This window comes from Chlamydotis macqueenii, chromosome 1, assembly GCF_036417535.1.
Source record: "Chlamydotis macqueenii isolate bChlMac1 chromosome 1, bChlMac1.mat, whole genome shotgun sequence".
NCBI lineage: Eukaryota > Metazoa > Chordata > Aves > Otidiformes > Otididae > Chlamydotis > Chlamydotis macqueenii.
The window spans coordinates 113188429-113213730 of NC_141556.1; the positions used below are offsets into that span (position 1 = coordinate 113188429).

The following is a 25302-nucleotide window of genomic DNA, read 5'->3' on the forward strand; positions in this document are numbered from 1 at the left end:
GAGAGGAGGTGGGGGGGGAAACGGAGCAGGGAAAAAAGCCCACCACCCACCGTCGCCGCCGGAAGTAGGGCGATACACTTCCGGGTGAGGGGAAACCGGCCGGAGTGGCGGGCGCCGCCAGCCCCGCCCCCGCCCGCGGATTGGCTGCGCGCGGGGGCCGCCGGGAGCTGTAGTTCCCGGCCCTGCGCGGGGGGTGGCGGTGTCGGCGTGCCCTTCCCGCCCGGGCCCGCGCCGCCCAATCCCGAGCGCGCGACGGCCTCCTCGGGGCGGCGGCAGCGGCGGCCGGACCCGCCGGAGCTGCGAGGGCCGCGGCGGGAGGTGTCGTGCGGCCGCTCCCCTCGGGGCCGGCGCGGCGGACGGCGGCAGCGGGTGAGCGCGGCGGGGCCTGGCGGCCCGGCCCGTGTTTTGTTTCCGTTTCTCCTCGGCGCCGCGAGTCTCATTTCCGTTTCGGGTTCAAACAACGACGAGGCGCCGCGGGGAGGCGGAGGGGGGTGGGGGGGAGCGGGCGGGGTGGCGGGGGAAGAACCGGGGCCTACGGGGAGGAGCGGCCTCGCCCGGCCGCGGGTCTGCGCCGGCCTGGCTGCGCCGCCCGCCCGCCCGCAGGAGGACCCATGGCGGCGGCCCCGCGGCCGGTGGAGCGGGCGGGCCCCGTCCCGCGGGGCCTCGGCTCCTCCGGGCCAGGTCGCCGCCCGAGCGGGACACGGAGCCGGCGGCTGCGGCGGGGCGCGGGGAGGGCGCCTCGGGCAGCGCGGCGGGGAGGGCCGCCCGCCGCAGGTCCTGCCAGCCGGCCGGCCCGGCCCGGGGTCCGGGAGTCCTCTCGGGGCATGAAAACTTACCGCCGCTTGTACCCAACTTATTTTGGGTCAAAACGTGAGTGGGTATTCGGCGTCTTACGTAGGTTGCTTCCTGGTGTTCGGCCAGGTACGTGCTGCACAGCCACCTGCCCCGCTTCGGATTGATTTTCCAGCTTCTGGCCGCCCGTGGGGAAGGAGAACACTTGAAATCTGGCAAAGTCTCCGCTCCCGTTTGGTGGTCCGCTGTCTTTATCTTAAATCCGAATTGGCTGTTAACTTCTAAAGGCTGATCTGTGAAGGATGAGCTGTCTGCTTTGTTACCTAGTTTGTGTGGATATTTGCCAATTTGAACAGTAATAGGGATGGGTAGTACCAAGTGCTCCACGAACACCGGAGCTTCTCAGGGCAACCATCTCCGGTGACTGGGCTTCAGTATCAGTTGCTAATGCATATGGGCTCCGGTAATCGCCCCCGCTTCACAATGACCTGGTAAGATAACAAATGCCCATTCTACTAGTAGAGTTTGTGCCCGTGTCATAATGGGCTTGTTACTCGCTTAATTCCTTGTGTTCTAGGGAAAATTCTTAACAGAACAATGGGACTTCTCCCCTGAGTGCACAAGCAAAACTATAAAAGGTACTGGCATAGCACAAGGCTGTCATGCAAAGTCAAAAAAGGCTTTGTTGACAGATGCCTTCTCTTGCAGTAGTGGTGGTCTGTGTCAGGCGTTATGGTCAGATTCCTTCTTGGATAACAGATAGGGCTTTTTAGGTTGAAGGAAAGATAAAAGCAAACAGAAATCAGGAGGCTATACCTTCCACAATTCAAGCATAATTTTATGTGTTTCTCAAAAGAAGCGCTGCTGTTGTGGTGTGGCCACCACATCAACCCTCTTAGCAAGCCAGATGGTTTGAGTTCTCTTGTTTCTCAGTAGCCTTCAGGGAAGGCTCAGGAAGTTTAGTCCCATCTGAAGCTATGTACGCTTTCAATCTCTGCATCATCCTGTAGCAGTAATTTCGCTAGACTCTGCGTGAAATGTTTATATCATCTGGAGTTACATTCTAGTGTATGAAAGAGTGAATAACTTTCCCCATTAGGTTTCTCTGAACTGTTAGTGACTATACATGTTTTCATATTATTCTTTCCACCCATCATCTCCCTTGTTTGCATCTGTACTCAGTGGAACCGTCTTTCTTCCTCTTTCTGTACCTGCTGTCTGTTCTTGTGCTCTCCTCCCTGACCTCCCCAGGGTAACCAGAAATGTATTAGAGCCTGCGAGATGCAGCTGCAGACCGCCAGTGAAGAGTGAGTGAACAGTTACTAGTCCAGCTGTGAATTTGGAGTCCAATCTGTAGGAACTTCAAAATGTCTTACCTAATTCTTTACAGTTAGTAAGCTGCTATAATATTTACTCATTACGCATCACTGTATGTTAACCAATATTGAATATTTTCTCCCAGAAATCATTCAAGATGGTGAGTTCTTTCTGCAAATTTGCACAGTTTTCTCAATAATTAACTTATAAATACATCAAGAAACAGAAATCCTAGCCTAAATCCTTTTATGACCTTACTGGTAGACTCCCTCACCAAAAAAAAAAAAAAAAAAGATAACTTACTTACTTTTGATGTTTGGGGTTTTTAACCTGATTGCTAATACTGCAAAGAATTTCTCTCCTTTTTTAATGATACCAGTTGCCTTCTTGGGAGTTTTCAGTAAGTGACTTTACTCAAACCTTAATTTCAAAAAATCTTTTTAACAGTCAACCGGATCACCTGTAACCATGCAGGTGTCAGTTCTTTCAGATATTTAATTAATAATGTTGTTTAGTTTAGTTACTAAGTTGTCTGTGTTCTTCAGAAGTGGTGTTTCATTCTTCCCCATTTATCATGAAGATGACATACAAGATTAAGTGATACAGGAATTGAACTCACAGGAACTGGACTCCCTGTTCAGTGAACGCTGCTACTCCAGTTCAGCAGACCCTACCCTGGCAGTTAGGGGCTTTTCGCAGAGGCGGATCTGTGAGCAGAACAGATTCTGGTTTTGCTTCTAGTGGTGAGATATTCACGAGGTACTATTTACTTCCTGTCTAGCCTGGGTAGCTTCTTACAGATTGATCACGTGCAGCACTTGATTTCTTCAAAACTACTTTTACATAATAATTTTTGAAGGAGTTAATAAGATGAGTAGTTTTAATTTCTTTAAACCTTTTCTGTAACAACTGTACAACTTAGTTGGTTACTCTTGCTTTTGAGAAGTTTTAAAGTTTGGTAAGTTCCCTTAGTAACTTGTCTTTAATAAATTCTCTTACTAACAGGTGGGTTTGGGATAGAGTAGTACCTGGGAAAGAATGATCCAGAAATGGAAACCTTGCTAGTCGCTTCTATTGTGGATATTTAAATAGCAGCATGTTTTGCTTTTCCTACTGTGATTTTTTTTTTTTTCCTCTGTACTCCTGCTTCCTTCTCCTTTTCCTGCGAGTTGGTGGTGTTATTTATTGTAAACTGTTATAGTATAGTTTGGCCCAGTTCTTCATCGTATCTGTTTCATACTTACAATGTATGGGATGGTTGGTGAAACATAATGTTATACAAACTGTGTCTTTACAGACCAGATGCTGTAATTGTTTCTTTCCTCTTTACGTTCCAACAGGCTCCAGTATTCTATAGGGCATGGATCTGTCTGTAAAAAGCTATCTTGGTATTTGTTTTAAAAGATGTTTTCTAGGACACAACCCATAATCTAGTTTTGTTGTTCCGTGACTTACCAAAAAATTTTTTTGTTCATAGGTCTGTTCTTAAGACATTTTAGCCATGACTAAGAGAGAGGCAGAGGAGCTGATAGAAATAGAAATTGATGGAACTGAGAAACAAGAGTGCACTGAAGAAAGGTATGTACTGCCTTTGCTCTTTGGCGTCCTTAAGCTGCAATTTATTTACTTTCTTTAATTGGTTTCAGACTTGTGGCTGTACGCACTAAGTTTGATTATTCAGATTTATTATTGGATATTGTGTAATCCTTCAGAGATGGCCATGGTTATGAAATACGTAGAAGTGTTTTCTAGCTAGGCGAAAGAAGTAACTTTAAACTGGCAGAAGTACCTGGCTCAGTATGATCTCCACAATCCTGCTGTTGATTGTTTCCATGGTTTTTCAACTTGCTTGCTGGTGTTATAAATGAGTTGAGTCCCAAAACAGGATTCCAATTATAGTTTCCAATTTATTGAATAGAAACAAGCAAACAGCGCTGGGCGCGCAGGGAGTCTTCGCTCCACCAAGACGCACACCCCTTTGTTTACAATTACAGTATTTATAACCTCTCCCGGTCCCCCCATCGTGCCTGTCTCCTTTTTGGGAGCTCACAGTCTACATTCCATTGGTTACTCACACCGTTCGTGGCAGGTACTGATTGGCCAAGAGCGTATCACTAGCCGCTATACAGGTGTTAATTGGCTAAAAGTACAGAAGCGGCTGCTCCCATATTTGGGGTTGTTTACGTGTCCGTGGTCATCAGCCCCCAGCCCGCTTTTCCGGCCTTTTGTTTGCTCCATTGTCAAGTGTCCTTCTTATGCAAACAGCGCTGTTAAGCAGGTAAAATCCTTAATTATGTCAAACTACTAAGGCAGGAGTGAATCCTGCCAAGCACATTTTTAATAACTTAAATAAACCTCCCAAATACGTTTATAACTTTAAACAAAACTTACAGAACTATGTAAATATCTTCCTGTTTCCCCTAAGCCTGTGGCTGTATAAGAACAAACAGGATAATCAAAGATTCCATATACAAAGAGGGCCACATTTCACCATGCAACCCTAGTATTGCTTCACATTAACACGAATCAGGTGAACATATCTCACACTGGATACAAAGTTCTTGGTTTTGCTTGTGCTCTCTTCAGTTTTTCTGTTTCTTATCTAATTAAATGATGGTTTTCTTGAAACTTAACTGTAACCACTGTGGGAAATCACTATACTGTTATCATAATCTTCAATCTTAATTGCTTAAATCCCAAACCATTTTGTTTCTCTCTTGCTATGTTCTTAGTAATTCACTTCCCCTACTTTCATGTCTGTAGCAATGTGTCTACATTTACATGCTGCAAACCTTTCGGCTTCAGTATATCCTTCTGTAACTGAGATGAACCTTTCTGTTTCTTCAGTCCATTGCTCTACTGTTATACAGAGTCATTTGTTTTTAACAGAGCAGAAATGATGTTAAGTTTCTGTGTTTATTTTTAACTTAAATATCATTTAAAGACAGTCTAGGCAAGACAAATGGAATTAGTTTACTCTGCATGCGAGTTAATAATGTGTAACATACTAACCGTGACTTAGTTTCTTGAAAACAGTGATCTGAAAATAAACTTACTGTTTAACCTAGCTTTTTAACTGCAACAGGGTAAAAGGAGAGTTACACAGCTGTAAAATCAATGGGACCAAATTTAGTAATTCACTCTCTGCTCAATCTAAGAGTTTTTCTGCCTGGAATTAAGACTCCAGATTTCGTATAACCTTTTAATGTAGTTTACCTCTAACTTTTTTTTTAAGATTTCCTATACCTTCTATATTAACATGTAGGTAATTATTTGTTGTATTAATTTGGTATTTAAGCATCGTTGAGCAAACCTACACCACAGCAGAATTTGTGAGTCAAGCTATTGACATCAATGAACCAATTGGAAATCTTAAGAAGTTGCTGGAACCCAGACTGCAGTGTTCCTTGGATGCCCATGAAATATGCCTGCAAGATATCCAGGTAAATTGAAAGGTTATGAAAGATTTGACCTCTTAAGGGAGAAGCAATTTACATACTTTGCCCCTTTCTCCTGTTGTTTGTGGAATTCATACTTCATTTGGTATATTAATTACAATTAAGAGTTTAACTTTATATCCTGTTCATTACCATCAGACCCTTTAATACGTACACACTAATTCAACGTGAGTAAAATGAAAATACTCTCAGGGTTCCTGGGGTGAGGTAAGAAAGCAAAATGTACTACCTTGCAAGTGAAAGAAGATTGAGGACAACTGTTGAGGGCGATGAATATCAGAAGCCATGGGATTGAGAAATAAGGGACTTTCTAAGACAAGGAAAGCAAGATCGGGGACACCTGGTGGTGGTTAGAGGATCTATGAGTATAAAAGCACGGAAACGGTAACAATAGTCAGCTCTCCGCCTAGCACGCGGTAGGGTCTGAGACTGAGCTCTAACAACTGGACTACGCTCCCACATCTACGCACCAACAGACAATGGCAATAGTTTCTTCCCTTGAGGTAGCTCACAACACTTATTGCTGCCTTAACTTCTGTGAGCCTAATCTTGTTTAAAATCAGAGTAAAGCGAGAAGTTATTTATACTGTTCAGGTGCATAGATAGCAAAACATTACTCAAGAAATCCTGCCCCCTTATTTTTACAGGCATCACCACATGTTAGACAGTATAACTGTTTTGCATTGCGTTTAACTGTGTAGTTATAATTAGACACCTGTGGCTTCTCCAGAAACAACAGGGAGAATACTGCTTTAAAGACAAGAATTTTTATGAAGGTGTTAAAAACTGAGAAAAGGAGCTGTAGGTACCTTTCACAAAGTGAAGGTACTTCGAGACATTGCATTGCATTTTACGTTAAAAAATGTCCCTGTAAGTGAAACTACCTTCAGCAGAACAGAGTGGCGGGTTTCAAGTTTCGATAAAATTATTTGTCATGTACTATGTCTACATAGTATTAAAAATATTTTCATGCTTCTTCAGAAGAATTTGCTGCAGATACTAAGTGTTTATGAAGTTTAAAGGAGGATAAGTGTCTTATAACTGTGAAACTAAAACATATTTTCAATTTTTTTTTTTCTTTTGTCAAGCTGGACCCAGATCGAAGCCTTTTTGATCAGGGAGTAAAAACAGACGGAACAGTGCAACTTAGTGTACAAGTAATATCTAGGCAAGGTAAGCAGTTTTGTTTGTCTGTTGTACAGACAACTTAATACTGTAGGAGTGCTTGTGAGGAAACCTAATCCCCTACTGTTTCTAGCAGTAAAATTGAGAAAATCACTGAATGGTCACATAGCATCAGAATGTCTCTTTCATTGTGTACTGTAGTTATAAATAGTAGTAATTAAAATAAATGACATGGACTGATGCTGTTGGAAATGTTTTCTACAGCTTCATGTTTCATGTTTTTGAAATTTTAGTATGAATTTCTAGGTTAAAAAAAAAAACAAAAACAAAAACCAAAAACAGATGAAAAAAACCTCCAACAAACCTGGGTCAAATAGTGACATTTACAGTATGAGACCAAGTATCTAAGCAGGCAAAAGATTTTTGTCTAGGTTTAACATCTTTGTTGGCAACATGGACAGTGGGATAGAGTGCAACCTCAGCAAGTTTGGTGATGACACCAAGCTGTGTGGTGTGGTCAACGTGCTGGAAGGGAGGGATGCCATCCAGAGGGACCTTGACAGGCTGGAGAGGTGGGCCCGAGCAAACCTCATGAAGTTCAACAAGGCCAAGTGCAAGGTCTTGTACATGGGTCAGGGCAATCCCAAATACAAATACAGGCTGGGTGGAGAATGGATTGAGAGCAGCCCTGAGGAGAAGGACTTGGGAGTGCTGGTGGATGAAAAGCTCAACATGAGCTGGCAATGTGTGCTTGCAGCCCAGAAAGCCAATCGCATCCTGGGCTGCATCAAAAGAAGCGTGGCCAGCAGGTTGAGGGAGGTGATTCTGCCCCTCTACTCTATTCTCATGAGACCCCACCTGGAGTACTGTGCCGAACTCTGGAGCCCGCAGCAGAAGAAGGACGTGGACCTGTTGGAGTGAGTCCAGAGGAGGGCCATGAAGATGATCACAGGGCTGGAGCACCTCCCCTATGAAGAAAGGCTAGGAGAGTTAGGGCTGTTCAATCCAGAGAAGAGAAGGCTCCGGGGAGACCTTACAGCAGCCTTCCAGTACCTCAAGGGGGCCTACAAGAAAGTTGGATGGGGACTTTTGACAAGGGCATGTAGTGATAGGGCAAGGGGTAGTGGCTTTAAACTGAAAGAGGGTATATTTAGACTAAGGGTAAGGAAGAAATTTGTCACTATGAGGGTGATGAGGCACTTGAACAGGTTACTCAGAGAAGTTCTTGATGCCCCACCCCTGGAATTGTTCAAGGCCAGGTTGAACGGGGCTTTGCCCAGCCTGGTCTAGTGGAAGGTGTCCCTGCCCATGGCAGGAGTCTGGAACTAGGTAATCTTTAAGATCCCTTCCAACCCACACTGTTCTATGATTCTATAATGGTAGATAGGTGAGAATTTCATCTTTGTCAGGTGAATGAGCTTGTGTGCTTTGTGAACCGTTGGATTATTGAGAGTGTGTGTAGCTAACTGGTATGAAAGGCTGGGATCGATATCTAATGTCTGTTTTCTTTGAATGAGAAGTCAGAGTAAACCCTGGTGACAGAGGAGTATTAACCAGGTGGACAGGGATTTGTTGATGCATAGTTTTTATTTGTGTTATCAGGTATGACAGGATTTCCTCTTGTTGAATCCTCAGGAATTAGTAGCTTCATTGTTTTTGTCCTATTCTTCTCCTTGGCCTCTTCTATATGTCTTGACTGGAAGGACTGCTACCACTCATTGAAGACAATGTTCATGTTGGACTCTGGGAACAGCTACAGATGTTTGTTGCCATATTTTTGGACAAACAGTGACAATAAGTCCCTACCAGAGTAGGGTATCTTTGATCGTCTGTTTTAAGTTATGTCAGCAAAGCACGTTAGCAAAATTTGGGGAGCGTATTTTGTTTTTTTATAGCTTCAGTGTAGATTAGACAGAAGAAAGCCTTCCTTTTTCTTATTAACAGTGTTAAGTAAGACTGATGATTTGCATTTAATTCTGAGTGTCAGGTGACTAGTGCTAGGTTGAATCCTCAGTTCCTTGTGTGTGATGGAGCTTTTGAACTACCTTTCTGGCTTTAAAAATAGAGTAGAAATACCCTTCAGAGAACCAGAATAACTGCTCTTAATTAACGCCCAGTAACTTGTCATATGCAGTGCTCAGCTTCCATTTTCAGAAGGATGCAGGTGGTGATTATCTTCACTATTATCTTCCATTTTCTTCTTGTGTTTTTTTTTTTTTTTCTTCTTTCATGTAAAACTGAGGTGCGTGACCGTAGAATCGTAGAATCATTTAGGTTGGAAAAGACCCTTAAGATCATTGAGTCCAACCATAAACCTAACACTGCCAAGTCCACCACTAAACCATGTCCCTAAGCGCCACGTCTACACATCTTTTAAATATCTCCAGGGATAGTGACTCAACCACATCCAAGGAGCTTTTTTTTTTCCTTTTTCTCTCTCCTTAAAAGAAACACCTCAGTATTACATATTTTTGTATAACTTCAGAACGATCCTCAGTGTTGTTTTTCAGGCCGTGATACTTAACACTTGAGCAACTCATAAGAAATCTAGCTGTTGAAGGCAAGTAAAATATGGCAGGACAGAATATCAGAAAACGAACAGCATGGATATAAATAATAAAAGGAAGATATTTAGATCACTAACAGGGAAGCTGTTAGTTACTCTGACTGCATGTCCCTTTGAGCCAGATGTAAAAAACAGCTTCTTATGCCTTCCACGTATTTCTCTTGTATGGATGAGGTACTGAAAGATTCTCTATTTACTTATTTTTATTTTTCCCCAACTTCTATAACATATAGAATTCAGCTAGCAGTAATCAGGGATGCTAATCCTTGTGATGGATTGGACTCTCCTATTTCTTAAGAGACAAGCTCTTATGTCAGTTCAAGTGTTCTTATCAAACTTTGGTTATCCATCTGTAAATTCAAAGGAATAAACACCAGCTGAAATGTAATCAATTGTAGTTCTTTTATAGCATTTCATACAAATATATCTTAATATAAGCTACAGCACATGAAGTATCAGTCCTGTGTATTCTTTTTACTAGAAAGACCATTGTGTCAGTCCACCTTGCCTTAACTCCTTTCTTCTGGTTTGAATAGTGGACGTGTATGTGGTTTTCCTGCCGTTGTGAGAACAGCAGTTTTGAGTGCAGCCCTGTTCTGTACTGCTCTGAACTAAGCCTCCTGCAAGTCTGTGGAGGTCTGAGTCACTGCGTTGCATCGCATGTCAAATAATTTGATAAAAGCTTCAGTTTTGAAGACCACCATGGCAAATATTTTGGTCTTTTTTTTTAATCCAGACACAAGTTATATCTGATCAAGACTTTCTCCTGTCTAGCTGACTACAGATAATAACAGATAAACACATTGCCATCCTTAAGCTGTTAAGGTTGATAGGCGTGTTTTTTCTTGAAATACAGTAAAGTGGTTTCTGACCCTATCTTTAGTTGCCTGTAGGTCAGTCTTAACCCTAGTGTATTCTCTAGCTTCAGACAATTAGCAGTGTACTGGCAACTAGATGTACTAGCAGCATCTGGACATGTCTTGATAGCTAATGTCTTTGAATTTTTGTACTTTTTGTACCAGTTTATACTTCTAGGGTGTGTGACATTGTCACTTTGTGTTCCTCAACTTACATGTTGTCCAAGGAAGACTGGACATCTGTTTCCTTATGCAGTAGGTGAATGGAGAGATGTGAGAAGAGATGCAGACAAACCCAGTGAATTAATGTTGATCTGACGTTGCGGTAGGTCAGGTGGCAGACTGTTACTTCACAACATTTTTACTTGTAAGCTCATTCCTCTACAGAGAATCATCACTTTGATCTCCGTGTTTTCATTATGGATAAAGCAGTAGATTCACAGTTCTTTTGGTATGTATTTATTTGACAGTCAGTGAATTATTTTGTTGAGCAATAGTGAATTTTTCTCTCTAGAAGCTTTTTCCTTACTTTTCATTTTTGAAGATCAAAACCAGAATATAATATAGAACCCTTACTGTTTTCCCTTACCCATTCTATCTGACTTTAAAACAAACCTGTGCTGCGCACGTTAATCCTAGATGGCCTAGATAAAACACTCTCTTAAGTAAAGGACTTGTTTGCCTTATCTTCATGTTCGCTTTGTTATCTAATAACCACTTACTGGTTGTCTACATCTGTTTTCACTTTCTTAATTTAATATTGCTGCATCTTGTACTTACGGTCTTTGTAGTGTTCCCGGTCAAATATTTTTCTCAAGCTGAATTCCTTTTAAAGTCTGGAGGAATACTTGTCTGAAAAAGACTTGGTTTGTTCTTACTTGTACTACTGGTAAGTAGTACATTATAAAATGTAAACGAAATATGGTTTTAGGTTTTAAGACTGTCACCTACAGAACCTACCATGTCACATTGACTTTTAATTAGATTAGGTGGGAGGGACACAAAGTGATACCTTACAGCACAAGATACTGAAGTTATTCTGGCCTTATGATGTTCTGTGAATCCTATTTTCAACTGCCTAACCCTAGTCAAGATTTTCCAAGTCATAATAAAATGGAATTTTACAGATTTTTTTTTTTTTAATGTGCAAATATGTTTGATAAAAGTGTCTTTAAAAAGTGTGATTATTAGTTGTTTTCATAATGGAAATTATATGTTACAACAATTAAAAGATTTTATTTTTTTTTTTTGTTCAGCGTATTATAATGACAAGAAAAATCTTCTATACAGTGTCAGAAATTTGGTGAGGCACCAGTTGGTCAAAATACCTTCTCAGAAGACGACAGAGAAGGTGGTGATACAAAGCAGTAGTAGCATTAGTGAATGTGTTCTTTATTGCTGCAGAATAGATACAGACACATCTTCCAACTCTGTGGTCTAATGTCTTAAATGACAGACATAAAACCAAAACGTGAATAACTGATGAAGCTTAAAACATGAAGAGTTTTCTAGTTTTTCTTTTAACTTGCTGTTGAACACACTGCCTCTTGCAGGGTACTGAAAGAAAATGTTAACTCCTGTGTGTGGACCCCAGAGATATCAGGAAAATATTGTAAAGGCTGAAAGAAATGCCTCTTGGTTGGGGAAAAAGGTGGATGCTTGTTCTGGTTTTGGGGGATTTGCTTTTTTTTTTTTTTTGCTTTTTTTTTTTTTTGCTTTGATTCGTTATATTTCTTACAAACCAAAATACTTGTTCTTTATGTCCACATGCTGAACATTCTGTTCAAGATATATGAAATAGATCACCTACATAGAACAGGAAGCTGCAATACTGGGGGAGGAAAGAGGGACAGCTTTGTATTCACCTTACTAAAGTATATATTGTATAATAGAATATCTCATTCTAATTTAGGACACTTGCAGAAATTTTATGATGCTTTTGTCATGCTTCTTTCCTAAGTATGGTAGCACCTATTAATCAGAAAGCTTTAAAACAGTGTTTTTGACATATTTGCATTGCTATCTTTAAGTTTTGTGTTTGTTCTTTCTGTACTTAGGGATAGAGCCCAAGTTAAATATACTTGAAATTGTGAAGCCTGTGGAGACTGTGGAGGTAGTGATTGATCCAGATGCTCATCATGCAGAGGCTGAAGCTCACCTTGTTGAGGAAGCTCAAGTGATAACCTTGGATGGAACAAAACATATTACAACAATTTCAGATGAAACCTCTGAACAAGTGACACGATGGGCTGCAGCGTTGGAAGGCTACCGAAAGGAGCAGGAGCGCCTTGGAATACCCTATGGTAATGATACATTACTCTGTATGTATGTGTGCATGTGTTCATGTAGGGGCTGGGTTCTTTTGCTTTTCTGGGGGATTGGTGTTTTTTCATAAATAGTAATTAATTTTGGTTATATAATTAAAGTGCTCCAGTACCTCAGAGAAGGCTTCTTATGGTGAGGGTACAGTGCAAATATCTGCGTAAGAGAAGGCTAAAGAGAAGTAGAATCAATGCTTGTAATAGTTTTACTAAAGTAGTGCCTTTTGCTCCATAACCTTCTTGTCATTGCAGTTTTTAGGAAGCAGTTTTCTTCTTCCTCCTCTCCTTAAAAATGTGTATGTTAGTGATAAAGCTCTTTTTATGGATGCCGAGAAGGAATACATGGGCTGAAACCAGCCCAAGCCCATTGCTCGTTTTGAAATTCTTTTGTTAGTTGCTGGTTTGTGTACTTTGTGTTGGGCTGAGCAGTGTATTCACTCCCCCATGTGCTGGTCTGGCTGACTCAGGGAGACATTTATACCAGCAGTTGATCCACACAGCTGTTGATAGCTGTTTACCTAAAACAAAGGCCACCCTCTGCCTCCTTTTTGTTGAGATAAAGTCAGCTTCTTTGCATTATTTTCTGAACTGCGTGGGCACTTTACTCTTGCCCATTTCCTTTGGGCCTTCTTCCATTGTAGGAGCTTATTTGTCGAGTCAAGTTCCACCTCTAGTCAGTCACACCTTGATTGTGTGCAAGCACTGCTCAGCAGTAGCTAAGACATTGGTATATTACCAACACTCAGTCACTGACCCGAACCACAGGATCCTATGGGCTGCTATGAAGAAAAATAATGCTATCCCAGCCAAACCCCGTATGATGGTACTAACGATTTTAAATAGTTTAGAAACTGGAATAGTATGAATGAGTTTAGAATGTAATATTTCATCATAATCACATGCTGATCAACATATTTGAGGAAGAGCATCCTGGTGTGAGACTACTCTTTTTTGCAACTAAAGACCTATGGAAAAAGAAAAATAATTATTTTCTGTGTTTGAGAAATCTTGGGCGTAGTTCTGATGTAAAAGCTTTCACTAAAGAAAATCCCTTTTTTGCCCCTTCCATCTCACTACCAAGCCATACCACTCCATCAGCAGTTTAAGAGGAGGCAGCTTTCCCTTCAGTCAGATTTGGTCATGGTAACTGCCCGTCTTGGTGTTATATATTTACTTTTGTGGAAGTTACTATATAATTGAAAACATACCATCCTTGCAAGGACTTCAACTGAATAGCAGCACTGATTGGTCTAGAACCAGACCCTTTAGGAAAAAAAAAAAAAAAAAGATAACAAGAACTCCCTAAATAAAGTTTTTTAAAAGGCCTTTGAAAAGGTCGTACAAAAAATGAACTCTGGCTTATGCCTGTTTGAATGCTGTGGGTCAGTAGCCAGTTGTATTTCATTCTTCTTGTCAGTTACGATAAGGACAAGCTCTGTATTCTCAGTGAGGAGGAACCCTGTGGTATGTAATGGGATATTTACAGCTTTGTCTCTCTTTTCCCAGACCCAGTGCAGTGGTCGACAGACCAGGTGCTCCACTGGGTGGTGTGGGTTATGAAGGAGTTCAGCATGACTGACATTGACCTCAATGCACTCAGCATTCCCGGGCGGGAGCTCTGCAGCCTCAGTCAAGAAGACTTCTTCCAGCGTGTTCCGCGAGGAGAAATCCTCTGGAGCCATTTGGAGCTCCTTCGAAAGTGTATGGGAGATTTTTCTGTAACTGATTTTACTTATTTCCCCTCTCTCATTACCTTTTTTTTTTTTTTTTTCTTCCTTTCTTTCAAGATAAATCCCACTGTGAGCAGTTGTTTCTTCTCTGTTTAATATTGGCAGTAAAAATGAGGGCATCAATACAAGATAACAGGAGGTATTAGTGAGAATGTCTGCTGTTATGAAATGTGTCAGCATACTAAACATTGTTTGCCTGTCTTTCATCAAACTTCATAAGTAATAGAGAGAAAGTGGTGACTGGTGATTCCTCCTTTGTTTTAATAAAGATTTTTAGTTTGTGCATCTCCTGAATTCGACAGTTTTGTAATTAAATATTGATTATGAGTTATTTAATGTACATCTCTGTGTCATATAGAAGTGAAGATTATTAAGCACAGGCAATTAAATCCTTCGATTATATGCAACAGAACCAATAAGTGATGCATTGTATGTGCATAGTACAATAATATATGTATGCACTTCAGTTTTACCATGCTTGGATTTAACTTGGCAGACTAAGAGCTATTTCCATCTTCATTTACATGATATAGCTAAAGGGTTTAGGGGAGGGAGAATGCATAAGATATCTTGAAATTCACCATGTACATACCTATTTCTAAAAATTGAATGACGGATGTTAAATGTCTCCACTCGTAAGACCTGAGCTATGCATGTCTCTTGCAAACTGATACTTTTTTCTTTATGAAATATGAAAGGTTTTGATTTTCAGGTGACTTGAAATTTGTGGGTTAAATGAAAACTTGTGGTTTTTTTTTTTCTAATTTGCAGATGTATTAGCTAGCCAAGAACACTCTGGAGAAATAGCAACTGTTACTATTGATCAGCGTAAGTATTTCTGCCAGCAGTTGATTCACACAATTAATTGTTTGCAGGTTTAGCACTGTCCTTTAGTTCAGCACTATAATAGTACAACATTTAGAAAATCACTTGAGAGTGTCGTTTTCCTTGGTGAAAGGAAGAGGGTATATTTTAAACTTCAAAGCAAAATGTTGGTTTTCTTGATATTTTGTTATTGTCTGAAAGGTGGTGTATGACCTGAACTATGAATGTTTCTAACTTTTATTTTGGATGGTGGGTTTTCCAGTGTCTTGAAATAAGCTGTCTAGGATACATACTTGAGGTCTTCAGTTGTTCTGTTTTTTTTTTTTTAGGTTATGTATTGCATTAATGAATGGATATATTAAAATGTTAGGATTTCAAAATAAAATGTTTCTGAAAATTGAAAGGGAGTGTAGAAGTGAGAACTTGTTTAGAAACTAATACTAGAAAAAATACATTAAAGTGACTTTCCAGTTACTTGAAACTCATTCTTCCAGCTGAAGCAGTGTCATTAATTATTAAAATGAATCAATTTTCAGAAGACTTGTAAGCAGCGTATATGTTAAGTAGGTAAACTGTGTATTACATCCTGGGTTTGTGTCTAGTTGAAGTAGAGTGGGTTTTTGCATCCTCTTACACCATTGCAATAGAAAGGTATTTAATTGCGGTTTGAATAGCAGGTGTGAGGAGGTTCTACAGTGACTACATAGGAAAGTGCATTAGGGTAGATCATATGGGAGCAGCATAAAGATAAAAAAAATTAGGCACGCGAGGGTTTTTTAATGGAAACATGTAATACACATGGTAGTAAACTAAAGCTGATGTTTTATCTGTAAAACATCATGGCATGTTTTTATGTGGCACCTTTATGACAAGTCTAAAACCACAATTTCCACTGTAAGAGGTGAAAAGTCTTTACATTATTCTTAGCATTGTGACTTACACAGTATGTCATTTTAGCAAAGAAATAATTGCTCATAGATGTTATGATAATACAGGTAATAAATAATATATGCTTATTTCTGTGCCAGCAATTTATAATTGATGTTCTGCAATGTTCTCTGCTTTACAGCTGTGCAAATTATTCCAGCGTCTGTACAGCCTGCTACCCCAACCACCATTAAGGTAATAAACAGCAGTGCAAAGGCAGCTAAAGTACAGAGAGCTCCAAGGATCTCTGGGGAAGATAGAAGTTCCCCTGGGAACAGAACAGGTATTGTCTCCATTGTTTTTCAATGCAAACGCAGTAAACGCTCATTAATTTGAATTACAGTTTTGTAGAACACATCTTTGTCACTAAATGTGAGGTTTGTGGAAGTCCATGTGATACGAAAGGGGCTGTATGTACAAAAATATATCACAAGCACACGCGGATCTGGCAGGTTGGTTAGCTCATACAGACAGTATGTTAATGTGGTGCCACAGCTTTTGAGTCCTTCAGTAAATGAGATGCATAAAATTTTTTCTCTTCCTATCACTTGTTTGTCCTCTCAAACCTCTGCATAGCATTTATTCAAGCTTTTGACTTCTTTCCACTTTGCATTTGCAGAAAGGGGAGGAAATAAACTGTTATGTTGTAGAACTCTAGCCTAGCTACTACTTGCTCTACTTGGTCATCTCCTCTTCCCCTCCAATTTGGTGACTTCAGAATTTAGCAAGTTTCAGATTCCGGTTTTGTTAAATGAATGCGCCTTCTGGAAAACCACACATTAAATCTGTGATTTATTTTTGGAATTACTGTTATTCGTACATACTCTTTGATTGTTAATAACATCTTAATTTCTTTATCTTATTTTTTCTTGCTGTCATTTTTTGCTTTTGTTCTCTCTACTGTGATGATTTTTTTTGTTAAATCCTTTTCTCTGCTTCTTCTTGAATTTTTATTTGTTTTAAACTCTCCGTAAAAGTCCATTATGATGTCATTCGGGATTCTTAGGCCAAGATTCTCACTGGAACTAGGTCAATAGGAATACTCTGCATTTCTCCCTTTAGACATTAGGTCTGCTATCTGTATCTCACTGAGAATTTAGAAACATAACTGCAGATACTTGAGTTTAGAAGAAATGTTAATGATTGGACATGAAAGATGTTATATTGATGTAAGTAGAGATTTGGGGGATTTTTTTTGTATTTCTAATATTTCACATTAAAAATTGGACACTAAGCTATTTTTTGAAAAAACAACTTCTATTACATATATATAAATATTTATGTGTATATGCCTGAAGAGGAATGAGCAGCTCTTGCTAAATCTGTTCTATTTCAGGGATAGGTATGTGTCCAAATGACTATGTGCAGTGTTATATAATTTTTTCTTGCTTTCTAGGGACAGATTTATGAGAAACTGTGACTTATTTTTTCCCCCTATATTTATTACTTTCTTTTTTAATAGATTAATACTGATGACTTTGCTGGAAAATGCTTGTAAAAGAATAATTTGAAGAAATTAATTTTAAGTGCAGCTTTTTCTTCTATCATGTATTCTATGTGATCTGCTTTAATGTTAGTTGAAAACTTTTAGCTATGAGGGGAATGTAAAAAGGACTACTTGAAATGGATCTTCTTGTCCCTGTTTCGACAGGAAACAACGGCCAGATCCAGCTGTGGCAGTTTTTATTAGAACTCCTCACTGACAAAGATGCTCGAGACTGTATTTCTTGGGTTGGTGATGAAGGAGAGTTTAAACTGAATCAGCCTGAACTGGTTGCTCAAAAATGGGGACAGCGCAAAAACAAACCCACGATGAACTATGAGAAACTTAGTCGGGCTTTGAGGTAAGAAACTTCAGGAACTGATCAGGTATGAAATGATTTGCTTTACTTGGCTGTATATTTTTAATTATCATAATGCAAGACTTGTGGATTTTTAAGTGAAGGGATAAACAGATCTCTGAAGCTCCTTCTTCCCATGGGATCATACTGGTTTCAGGGGTAAGGTATTTGTTGGTTTGTTTGGGTCTTTTTAAAGAAGCTAGTACAATAACCTATTGAACATTTGAAGATATATTTTTCTTTTTTCAAGATTATTGAACCCTGGCATGATAGTTAATTTTGGTAGCTCACTTTCAGAATTATGTTTATTTTTTATGTATCTTCAGCATTTATGCTTAAGTAAGGTGGCAAACAATATTCATTATTGATAAAAGGTACAGAAATATGTGAATACTCTGAGTTAATGCATTATTTTTATATTTTACAGTTTACCTGGTTTGTGTTCCTGTTGCTTTTGTTATGGTATAACGTGGATAATTTTCTGTAATTATGTAATCAGTAGTAGTTTTCTGTATGTAACAAAACTGTTTCTAAGTTCAGATATTCATTCATCCATTCCATTAGCCTTATGGTAGGGATGTTAAATTTAGAAATAGAGTTGACAGGTAAGTTTCAACAGTTGTTGTGATTCTAACATAGTGAACTTTTATCATCTGAAGAAGTGGAAGCGTTTCAGGCTGTTTATTTTGGCATGATTTTTTAGTTTGACCTTGGTAAAAGGGACTTGTATTATTGAATCATTGTAGGTGATGCGCTTGAGGAGAGGGAAGAATGCAAGTATCTGAGTTTTAGACTACTTTTTTCCCCGATTCTTTGGACCTCTGGAATAATTTGAAGATTCATCCAAATTCTCTGAAATCATTAAGACTGAACTTCTCATTTCTTATTCTAATATGGTTAAATCTATTTCTCTTGATTAGTTTTCAGTAAAGATATTTATTGCCTAATACTGCAAATATTTAAGCAGTTTTAAGAACTCTTTTTATATAAGTAAAGTTGCATATTGATTGACATCTGGGATCTAAGATTTACTTTTCAGCATTTCCACTTCTGGCTACAGTATTTTTCTAGAAGGAAATAAACTAATCTAACATTGTTTAAAAAAAAAAATCGAATTCTATTTAAAAGTACCTCTTATGAGGAATGATGATAGGTTACCATATGCTGACTTTTCCTTAGTCTTTTAGGGAGGATTTAAATAATATCAGTATGTGTAATGCTGAATGAGTACTTTCACGGCGGGAGATCGAAGTCTAGAAGACCATGAATGGCATAGCATCGGTAACGAATGACTGCTCAGTGTCTCATTTATATTAACAGGAGGTATCAGAAGAAACTTGCAGGCACCAGATAAGCAACTTAACTATACTCTTTCATTTGCCTTATAACTTCTTTAGGCACAGTATTGTGGGTGCCAGAATTGTTTTATGAGTTTTAGAGGAGAGTGGACAAATTAATGAAAAAGAGAAGTATTTTGAAGGATGTTAAGTATGGAAAGATGCAACTTCTAGAAGTTCCTGAGCCCCAGATCATTGAAAGCAAGGAAGAGCATTGTTATATGCTTACTGTACTTTCATGCTTTTCCTTAGGCATCTGCTTTTGATCTGTTGGAGTTCATATCCTGTTATAGATAGATCTTTAGTCTGTTCTTGTAAGGTTGTTCTTGCATTATTTATATATTAAATTAGAAAGTTACTTTTTTTCATAGAATCGTAGAATCTCTCAGGTGGGAAGGGTCTCAGGAGGCCTCTGGTCTGACCTCCTGCCCAGAGGAGTAGAGGTGCTCCCCTGCCTGTTTTGTTGCAATACTATTCCAGTATTTCCAATCTGTTTTTGTGAATCTGTCCATTTGTGTGCTGAAGGTATATGTGAAAACTTGTTGGAACATCAAAATTATGTAAATTACGCTAACGATTTTTGGGTTTTATCAAGAAACTCCACAGAAGATCTCAAAGGCATCTGAAGAACTTTAGAATAATGTTTTTATCACTGGGATATTAAACAGATGTCTGCACAGTAATTTGCATAAATCACTATTAGAGAAGTTTTGCATTTGTATTTTAGTAACAGAATTACAGAAATTACGTTTCTCAAAATGTTGCTATTTTGGCAGCTGCATCAATATTGACATGTTTTCTAACACTTGAATGTCTGAAGGGATATTTAATGCCTCTTGCTACTCCCATGGTAAACACAGTTGTCAAACTAAAGTTTTGTTACAACAAAACTGGTAACTTGTTTTTTTTAATAATGTACTGAAATTATTGTGTCAGTTGTTGATTAATTCGGAAAATGATGTTGATATTACTGGGAAATGTGCTAGATCTTCTGCCCAGCTGTAGGAAAACCAGGCAGTAAGAAACTAGAGGAGGGTGAAAAAGGGAAGAGCAGGTTTTTTTTGTTACATACACCTTGGTAAATTTTCTAAAATCAGCATCTATTTAATTGTTCAGTGGGGAAGTGAGACTTGGAAAAAAATAATTAATTTCCTGTATGCAGCTCTATTCCATTAGAGCTAGAAGAAAAAAGTTAGTCTTTTAATTGGCTTAATTTTGCTGGTGAGTGAGAATCTTTGCTTTATAAGCACATCACTCAGAGGACTGAGTTTTAAACAGTCAAGAAGTCTGCGCTGTTTTTTTACTACATTTAGGTGATGATTTTGAGGAAATTAAATTGTGGGGAAGGCTTGGTTTTGGTTTTTTGTTGTGTTTTTTTTTTTTGTTTGGGGGCGTTTGGTGGTTGTTTTTTGTTTGTTTTTGTTTTTAATTTATCACAAGCTTGTTAAGCTCATCAAGTCCAAGTTATGTCCCAGAGTTTTCTTAATGAGAAATGTAGTGTACATTCTATTAATGCCTGCAATGAGATAAGAACAGCAAAGAAACTTTAAATTCTAACTTCTGTTCTGTTGGTCTTACCTGAAAATGTATAATGTCTCTGGAGTATGGTGGGTCACACAGACTTTATTACCTTTACTGCATTTCTACTTAGTCTGATAACACTTCTGTGACATGATGTAAAAAGTGTTCATAGTTAGAGAAGTCACTTTTAGCTGTAAATTATTGCAAAGGATGTAGTTTTGCCAGCATATGAACTATACAAAAAAAAAAACAAAAAACAAACTAGGCTTTTATAGTTTTACTTCAATCTTTGCAAAAAATAGAGAGAGAATGGCTGCTTTAGGATCATAGAATCTACAATGCTAATTTTCAGACTGTTTCCAACATGAATTTTTTCCTCAGAAAAGCAAAGATAAGAGTAAAGAAAGCAAAAGACAACAAGGAGGAGGGAGACAACATTTTCTTATTAAGGCAAAGGGCTGTCTAAAACTTACACACATACCCCCAAGCTGTTTTTAAACTGCTCGTAGGCCTTCATTCTGAACTGGCGCTTCCTACGGCTTATAAAATACTATGTTTTGTTTCTTCTTAACGTATTAAGGTGCAGAGACATCTTTCAACCCTCTTCCCTTGGTATATGAAATGATGAGAGTCATGATGAGAAAAAGATTCATATTTTGGCCTCTGAATGACCTTGAATAAATGACTGTTATGTATGGAAGTTACCAATGATGAAAGTTTACATTAATTTCTTTTGTTGTTTGTTTGTTTTACAGGTATTACTATGATGGAGACATGATTTGCAAAGTGCAAGGCAAGAGGTTTGTGTACAAATTTGTCTGCGACTTGAAAACTCTCATTGGATACAGTGCAGCAGAGTTGAATCGGTTGGTCACAGAATGTGAGCAGAAGAAGCTAGCCAAGATGCAGCTCCATGGCATTGCACAGCCAGTTACAGCAGTGGCGCTAGCTACAGCATCGCTGCAAACAGAGAAAGATAATTAAGCACTGGGAACTGAAAGCGACAGCCTGAGGCCTTTCATATACAACGAGAGCAGTTGCTGCTCTTACCTTTATCAGAATTGGAAACTTCTTCTGTTTCTTGACAGTACAATATAGTGCATGATTTTCTACAAAGAACTGGGACTTGCATAAATTTGGATCTTTTAACAGCATATATTTCAGTGTAAGTTAAGGGATCACCACAACTTCTGCAACTTTGAGTCAGGGCCTCTGTGGTATGCAATCTGAAACTGGTGAGGAAGGTTGAACTGGTCAACATTCTGTGTCCACAGCTGTACAAAGTAATTTTCGCTGTGCTTTTAACAAAAATGAAGTATCTGCAGCAAGCAGTCTGAACTCAGTCCTTTGCAGTCTTTTGTTCTCTGCTGAACTACCAAATGGCATTTGATGCTTTCCAAGTTAAACATGTTCATTATTCTCATTTAATCAAGCAGAGCAGAAAGACACATTACACGTTACAAAGCATCAGGTTCTTAAAATAGCTTCTGTGTTTATAAGCAAAGGAAAATAAGACGACCGAACTGAAGATCAGTGCTGAAGAAGGAGATCCAGGTTTAGATCTGGCTTAGGTGAGAAGCCAATTATGAGTTTTCATTGTAATATGTAGATAATATGCATATATGAGGGCAAGTACTTACCTGCTTTGAAAGACGTTAACGCTAGCCATTTAACAAAAAGCGAAAACAAAGTTCTTCCCCTCCACCTCCACGCCCCCATCAGGTGATTTGAAAACTTGAAAAATAGCCCTCACCCAAAGAGCAGTTTGTATTGGTGGGGATTTTTTTAATGCTCTCTTCTGCAAGGTGCTTATACTTGCACCGTAATCAACCTTAGTAACTGAAGACTTAAGTTAATCACAGTCAGTAGTCCCTGTTTAGAAACAAAATGCAAGTTGAAAATAGTTTTACAGAGAGCTGAAGTTTGATTTTCAAATTATTGTACAGTCTGACATATATTAAAATACAAAGATTTGTAATTTTAATTTAAAATTAATTTCTTTCTGAACTTCAAGTTGTGTTTTTGCAGCTTCATAAGCCAAATGCATGCTCCAGAGCTGGGTGCAATTTGAAGTCTGGATGATGAATAGAAATAGATGGAATGCCTCCTGAAATCTGAAATATGGAGAGTACTTCATGCAAACTTACACATGCAGTAAAAAGTAGGCAGCAACTTTTGAGCTTCTGTACTGATGCTGTTAGACTATTTTTCTTTGGCTGAAAATGGTGCGATTTTGGGTTTGCTTTTGCCCCTACACGTTATTAAACCGTATAAATATTATGTCACCATGCATGTTTTCCAGCTGTATCTAAAGAGAAACCCCCTCTGGTAACATTTAAAATGCACGTAGATAAGGGAAAGCCTTTAATTCTGTGAGAGATCGAGCTGCTCTTCAATCCTAAATCAAAAGTGCTTGTACAGCGAGGTTCTGAAAATCAAATATGTTTATACTGAGTAGCGAGAGCACTGGACTGTTGCTCTTGATCTGAAAAGGAATGGTCATAGTTGCAGGCAGAGGGCAAAGAACACAAAAGCCTCACGTTTGTTTTAAAGACGCATTGAGGACAGAGCTTTTGTTTCTAGGTGGATGTTCATCTGCAGATAGCTTTTGCTTAACTAGAAATCTTGCATGTAGTTATAGCCTACTTTTTTTCATCAGCACCACAATTATAATTTTTCTTTTTTTTGCCAGATTCTTTCGGTAACTCTTAATACTGTTTTCATTCTTGAGTGCTTAAAGCACTTCATCTACTGAGCATGCTGGTTTTATTTTGTTTTTAAAAAAAACCTTAAACCCTGAGCAAGATGTGTAAATGCATCTGTCACAAGAGGTCAACCATCAGTCCGTTTATTACTGTTACAGTAGTCTGATGCCACCACCAGAGGAGACTTCTGCAAATAGATGAAGGTTTGCTGACTAAGAATAAGGTGAAGCTGATAGTTGGGTGGCAGCGGCTACGTGTCACTGCTCCATTACAAAGTCCAATAAAAATCACTAGTTTTATTTAGCAGAGTTTGTGAGAGGCTCTTTTAGTTAAGTACAGTACAAAAAGAAGAGAAGCTTAAAAGATCAGCTTTCTAGATCAGACTGGACTGTGGGAGAATAAATTACAGCAAAATTGAAATGTAATATCAATACTTTATTCCCCTGGGCATTCTTTTTACGTAAGCCCTCTAGGGGAAACTTCTGGTATCACACTTTCTTTGTAAATACATCTGATGATTATTTTGCAGCTTTTCAGTAGCTATGATAGTCTTTGGGTTCTTTGTGGTGGGATCATCTGCTTTTCCGCTGTGTTCTAACTAGTAAAGAAGGAATCCTTCAAACAGTATAAAATCACTGTCACATTCTCGGTAGTTGAGGCAGAAATCTGTGACTAACTTGATGTCTTCAATAAAATAAAAGTTGTAGAATATATTGTCAAAGGTTGTTCTGTTGCTGCCAGAAGGAAAACATAGAAAGAATATTCCCATTTTTTTGTAAAACAGAAAGTTTTTTGCATACTTTTTACTCTTTAAATAAAGACACTTATACTCTGCTAATAATTATGTATTTCTTTTGTGTTTTGCATTTTTTTTGTAATTTTACATGAAACAATTATTTTCTATTTTTACTCTGATAAAATATTTGTGCATAAAATGTCAATATAGTAAAATAAAAATGTTATACAGCTAATGCCTGTTGACTCCTTAATTTTTCATCATGTCATTCAGGTGACATTTGTAATGACATTCCATTTAAAAATTATTGCATGCACTTTATTCTCATTACTCTTAAGATCACAAGCTCGTTACAGGAAGGAGGTAGACTGTCTTATTTTCTGAAGATGCATCTTCTTTGATTTGGTACGTGGCTTTGTGTTTCTACTTTTAGATTGGAGTCTCAAAGTGGTGCTTTGATAAAAATAATGGTGAAAACTTGACAGTAGGACAAAATTGGAGCCCTGTAAAATAGTTAGGTTTATGTTTTTAGGAGTGTTTACACTGGAAGGGTTCATGTTGATCTGTAGTCTTTGGACTTTGTTTCAGTATTGCAAATAGCCTCACTTCATGTAGCCTGCTAACTCAGTTATTAGTACTGTCCATGTTAAAAAGAAGATAAAGTTCTGATTATGCTGTCATTACCTTATTTTTAAGTTGTGTCTCAATAGACATATTCTCATTGTACCTCTGAACTCCTCCATCTGGACTGCCAAATTCAAGACTGAAATATTTTGTCATCTTTAAACCTACCCAGTCACTTGATTTCAAAATGTTTATGTTTAGCTCAGCAACAACAGCATGTAAAGGACTGAAAAGAATATTTTAGAACATTTCAGTAATTTGTTGGTTTTCCTTTAAATTGCACTTATAAGTGTTCAGTATCTTATTAATTGAGGACCTTTTATTTATGTTTGTGGTAATTAGTATCTCTGTGCCAGTGAGAGTTTGTTGTGGGATTCCTATTCTTAGACGGAAAATTTTATTGGAACAATACAGGGAATTACAAACTAACAGCTTGCAAGTCTCAGTCTTAAGCAAAATAAACTGACTTGGGGCTCCATTGCCTGATGGTGATAGAAGGGTGATGGAAGGTCCATTGACATTCGTTCACAGGAAACATTTGGGCTTTTAAGAGAGCGTGATGTACGATCCATTCACACAGGTCTACAGGGAATATTTTTACTGACTAGGCTGAGGGGTTT

The 25302-nt window shown here is 38.7% G+C and overlaps 1 protein-coding gene across 2 annotated transcripts; it reads left to right on the forward strand.

The window, feature by feature from the left end:
- The first annotated feature begins 53 nt into the window (after nt 1–53).
- On the forward strand, nt 54–24293 carry GABPA (GA binding protein transcription factor subunit alpha). 2 transcript variants are annotated; one of them, XM_086764140.1, is made up of 10 exons: nt 54–369; nt 3587–3687; nt 5408–5552; nt 6656–6740; nt 12173–12418; nt 13943–14137; nt 14938–14994; nt 16061–16201; nt 17570–17762; nt 21373–24293. In XM_086764140.1, exons 2-10 carry the CDS (start codon nt 3611–3613, stop codon nt 21599–21601), a joined length of 1368 nt encoding a protein of 455 aa, XP_086620266.1. In that variant the 5' UTR covers nt 54–369; nt 3587–3610; the 3' UTR covers nt 21602–24293. The 2 variants fall into 2 exon arrangements, with proteins under 2 accessions (XP_086620266.1, XP_086620275.1); XM_086764149.1 differs by lacking the exon at nt 54–369 and adding an exon at nt 760–870.
- The last annotated feature ends 1009 nt before the right edge of the window (nt 24294–25302 follow it).

Excerpts from the sequence above, each read along its gene's own strand:
- GABPA (XM_086764140.1), top strand. The coding sequence starts at position 3,611 with ATGACTAAGAGAGAGGCAGAGGAGCTGATAGAAATAGAAATTGATGGA. Across the intron at positions 6,741-12,172 it reads ACAAGTAATATCTAGGCAAG|GGATAGAGCCCAAGTTAAAT; the intron begins GTAAGCAGTTTT and ends TTCTGTACTTAG. Across the intron at positions 16,202-17,569 it reads TTCCCCTGGGAACAGAACAG|GAAACAACGGCCAGATCCAG; the intron begins GTATTGTCTCCA and ends CTGTTTCGACAG.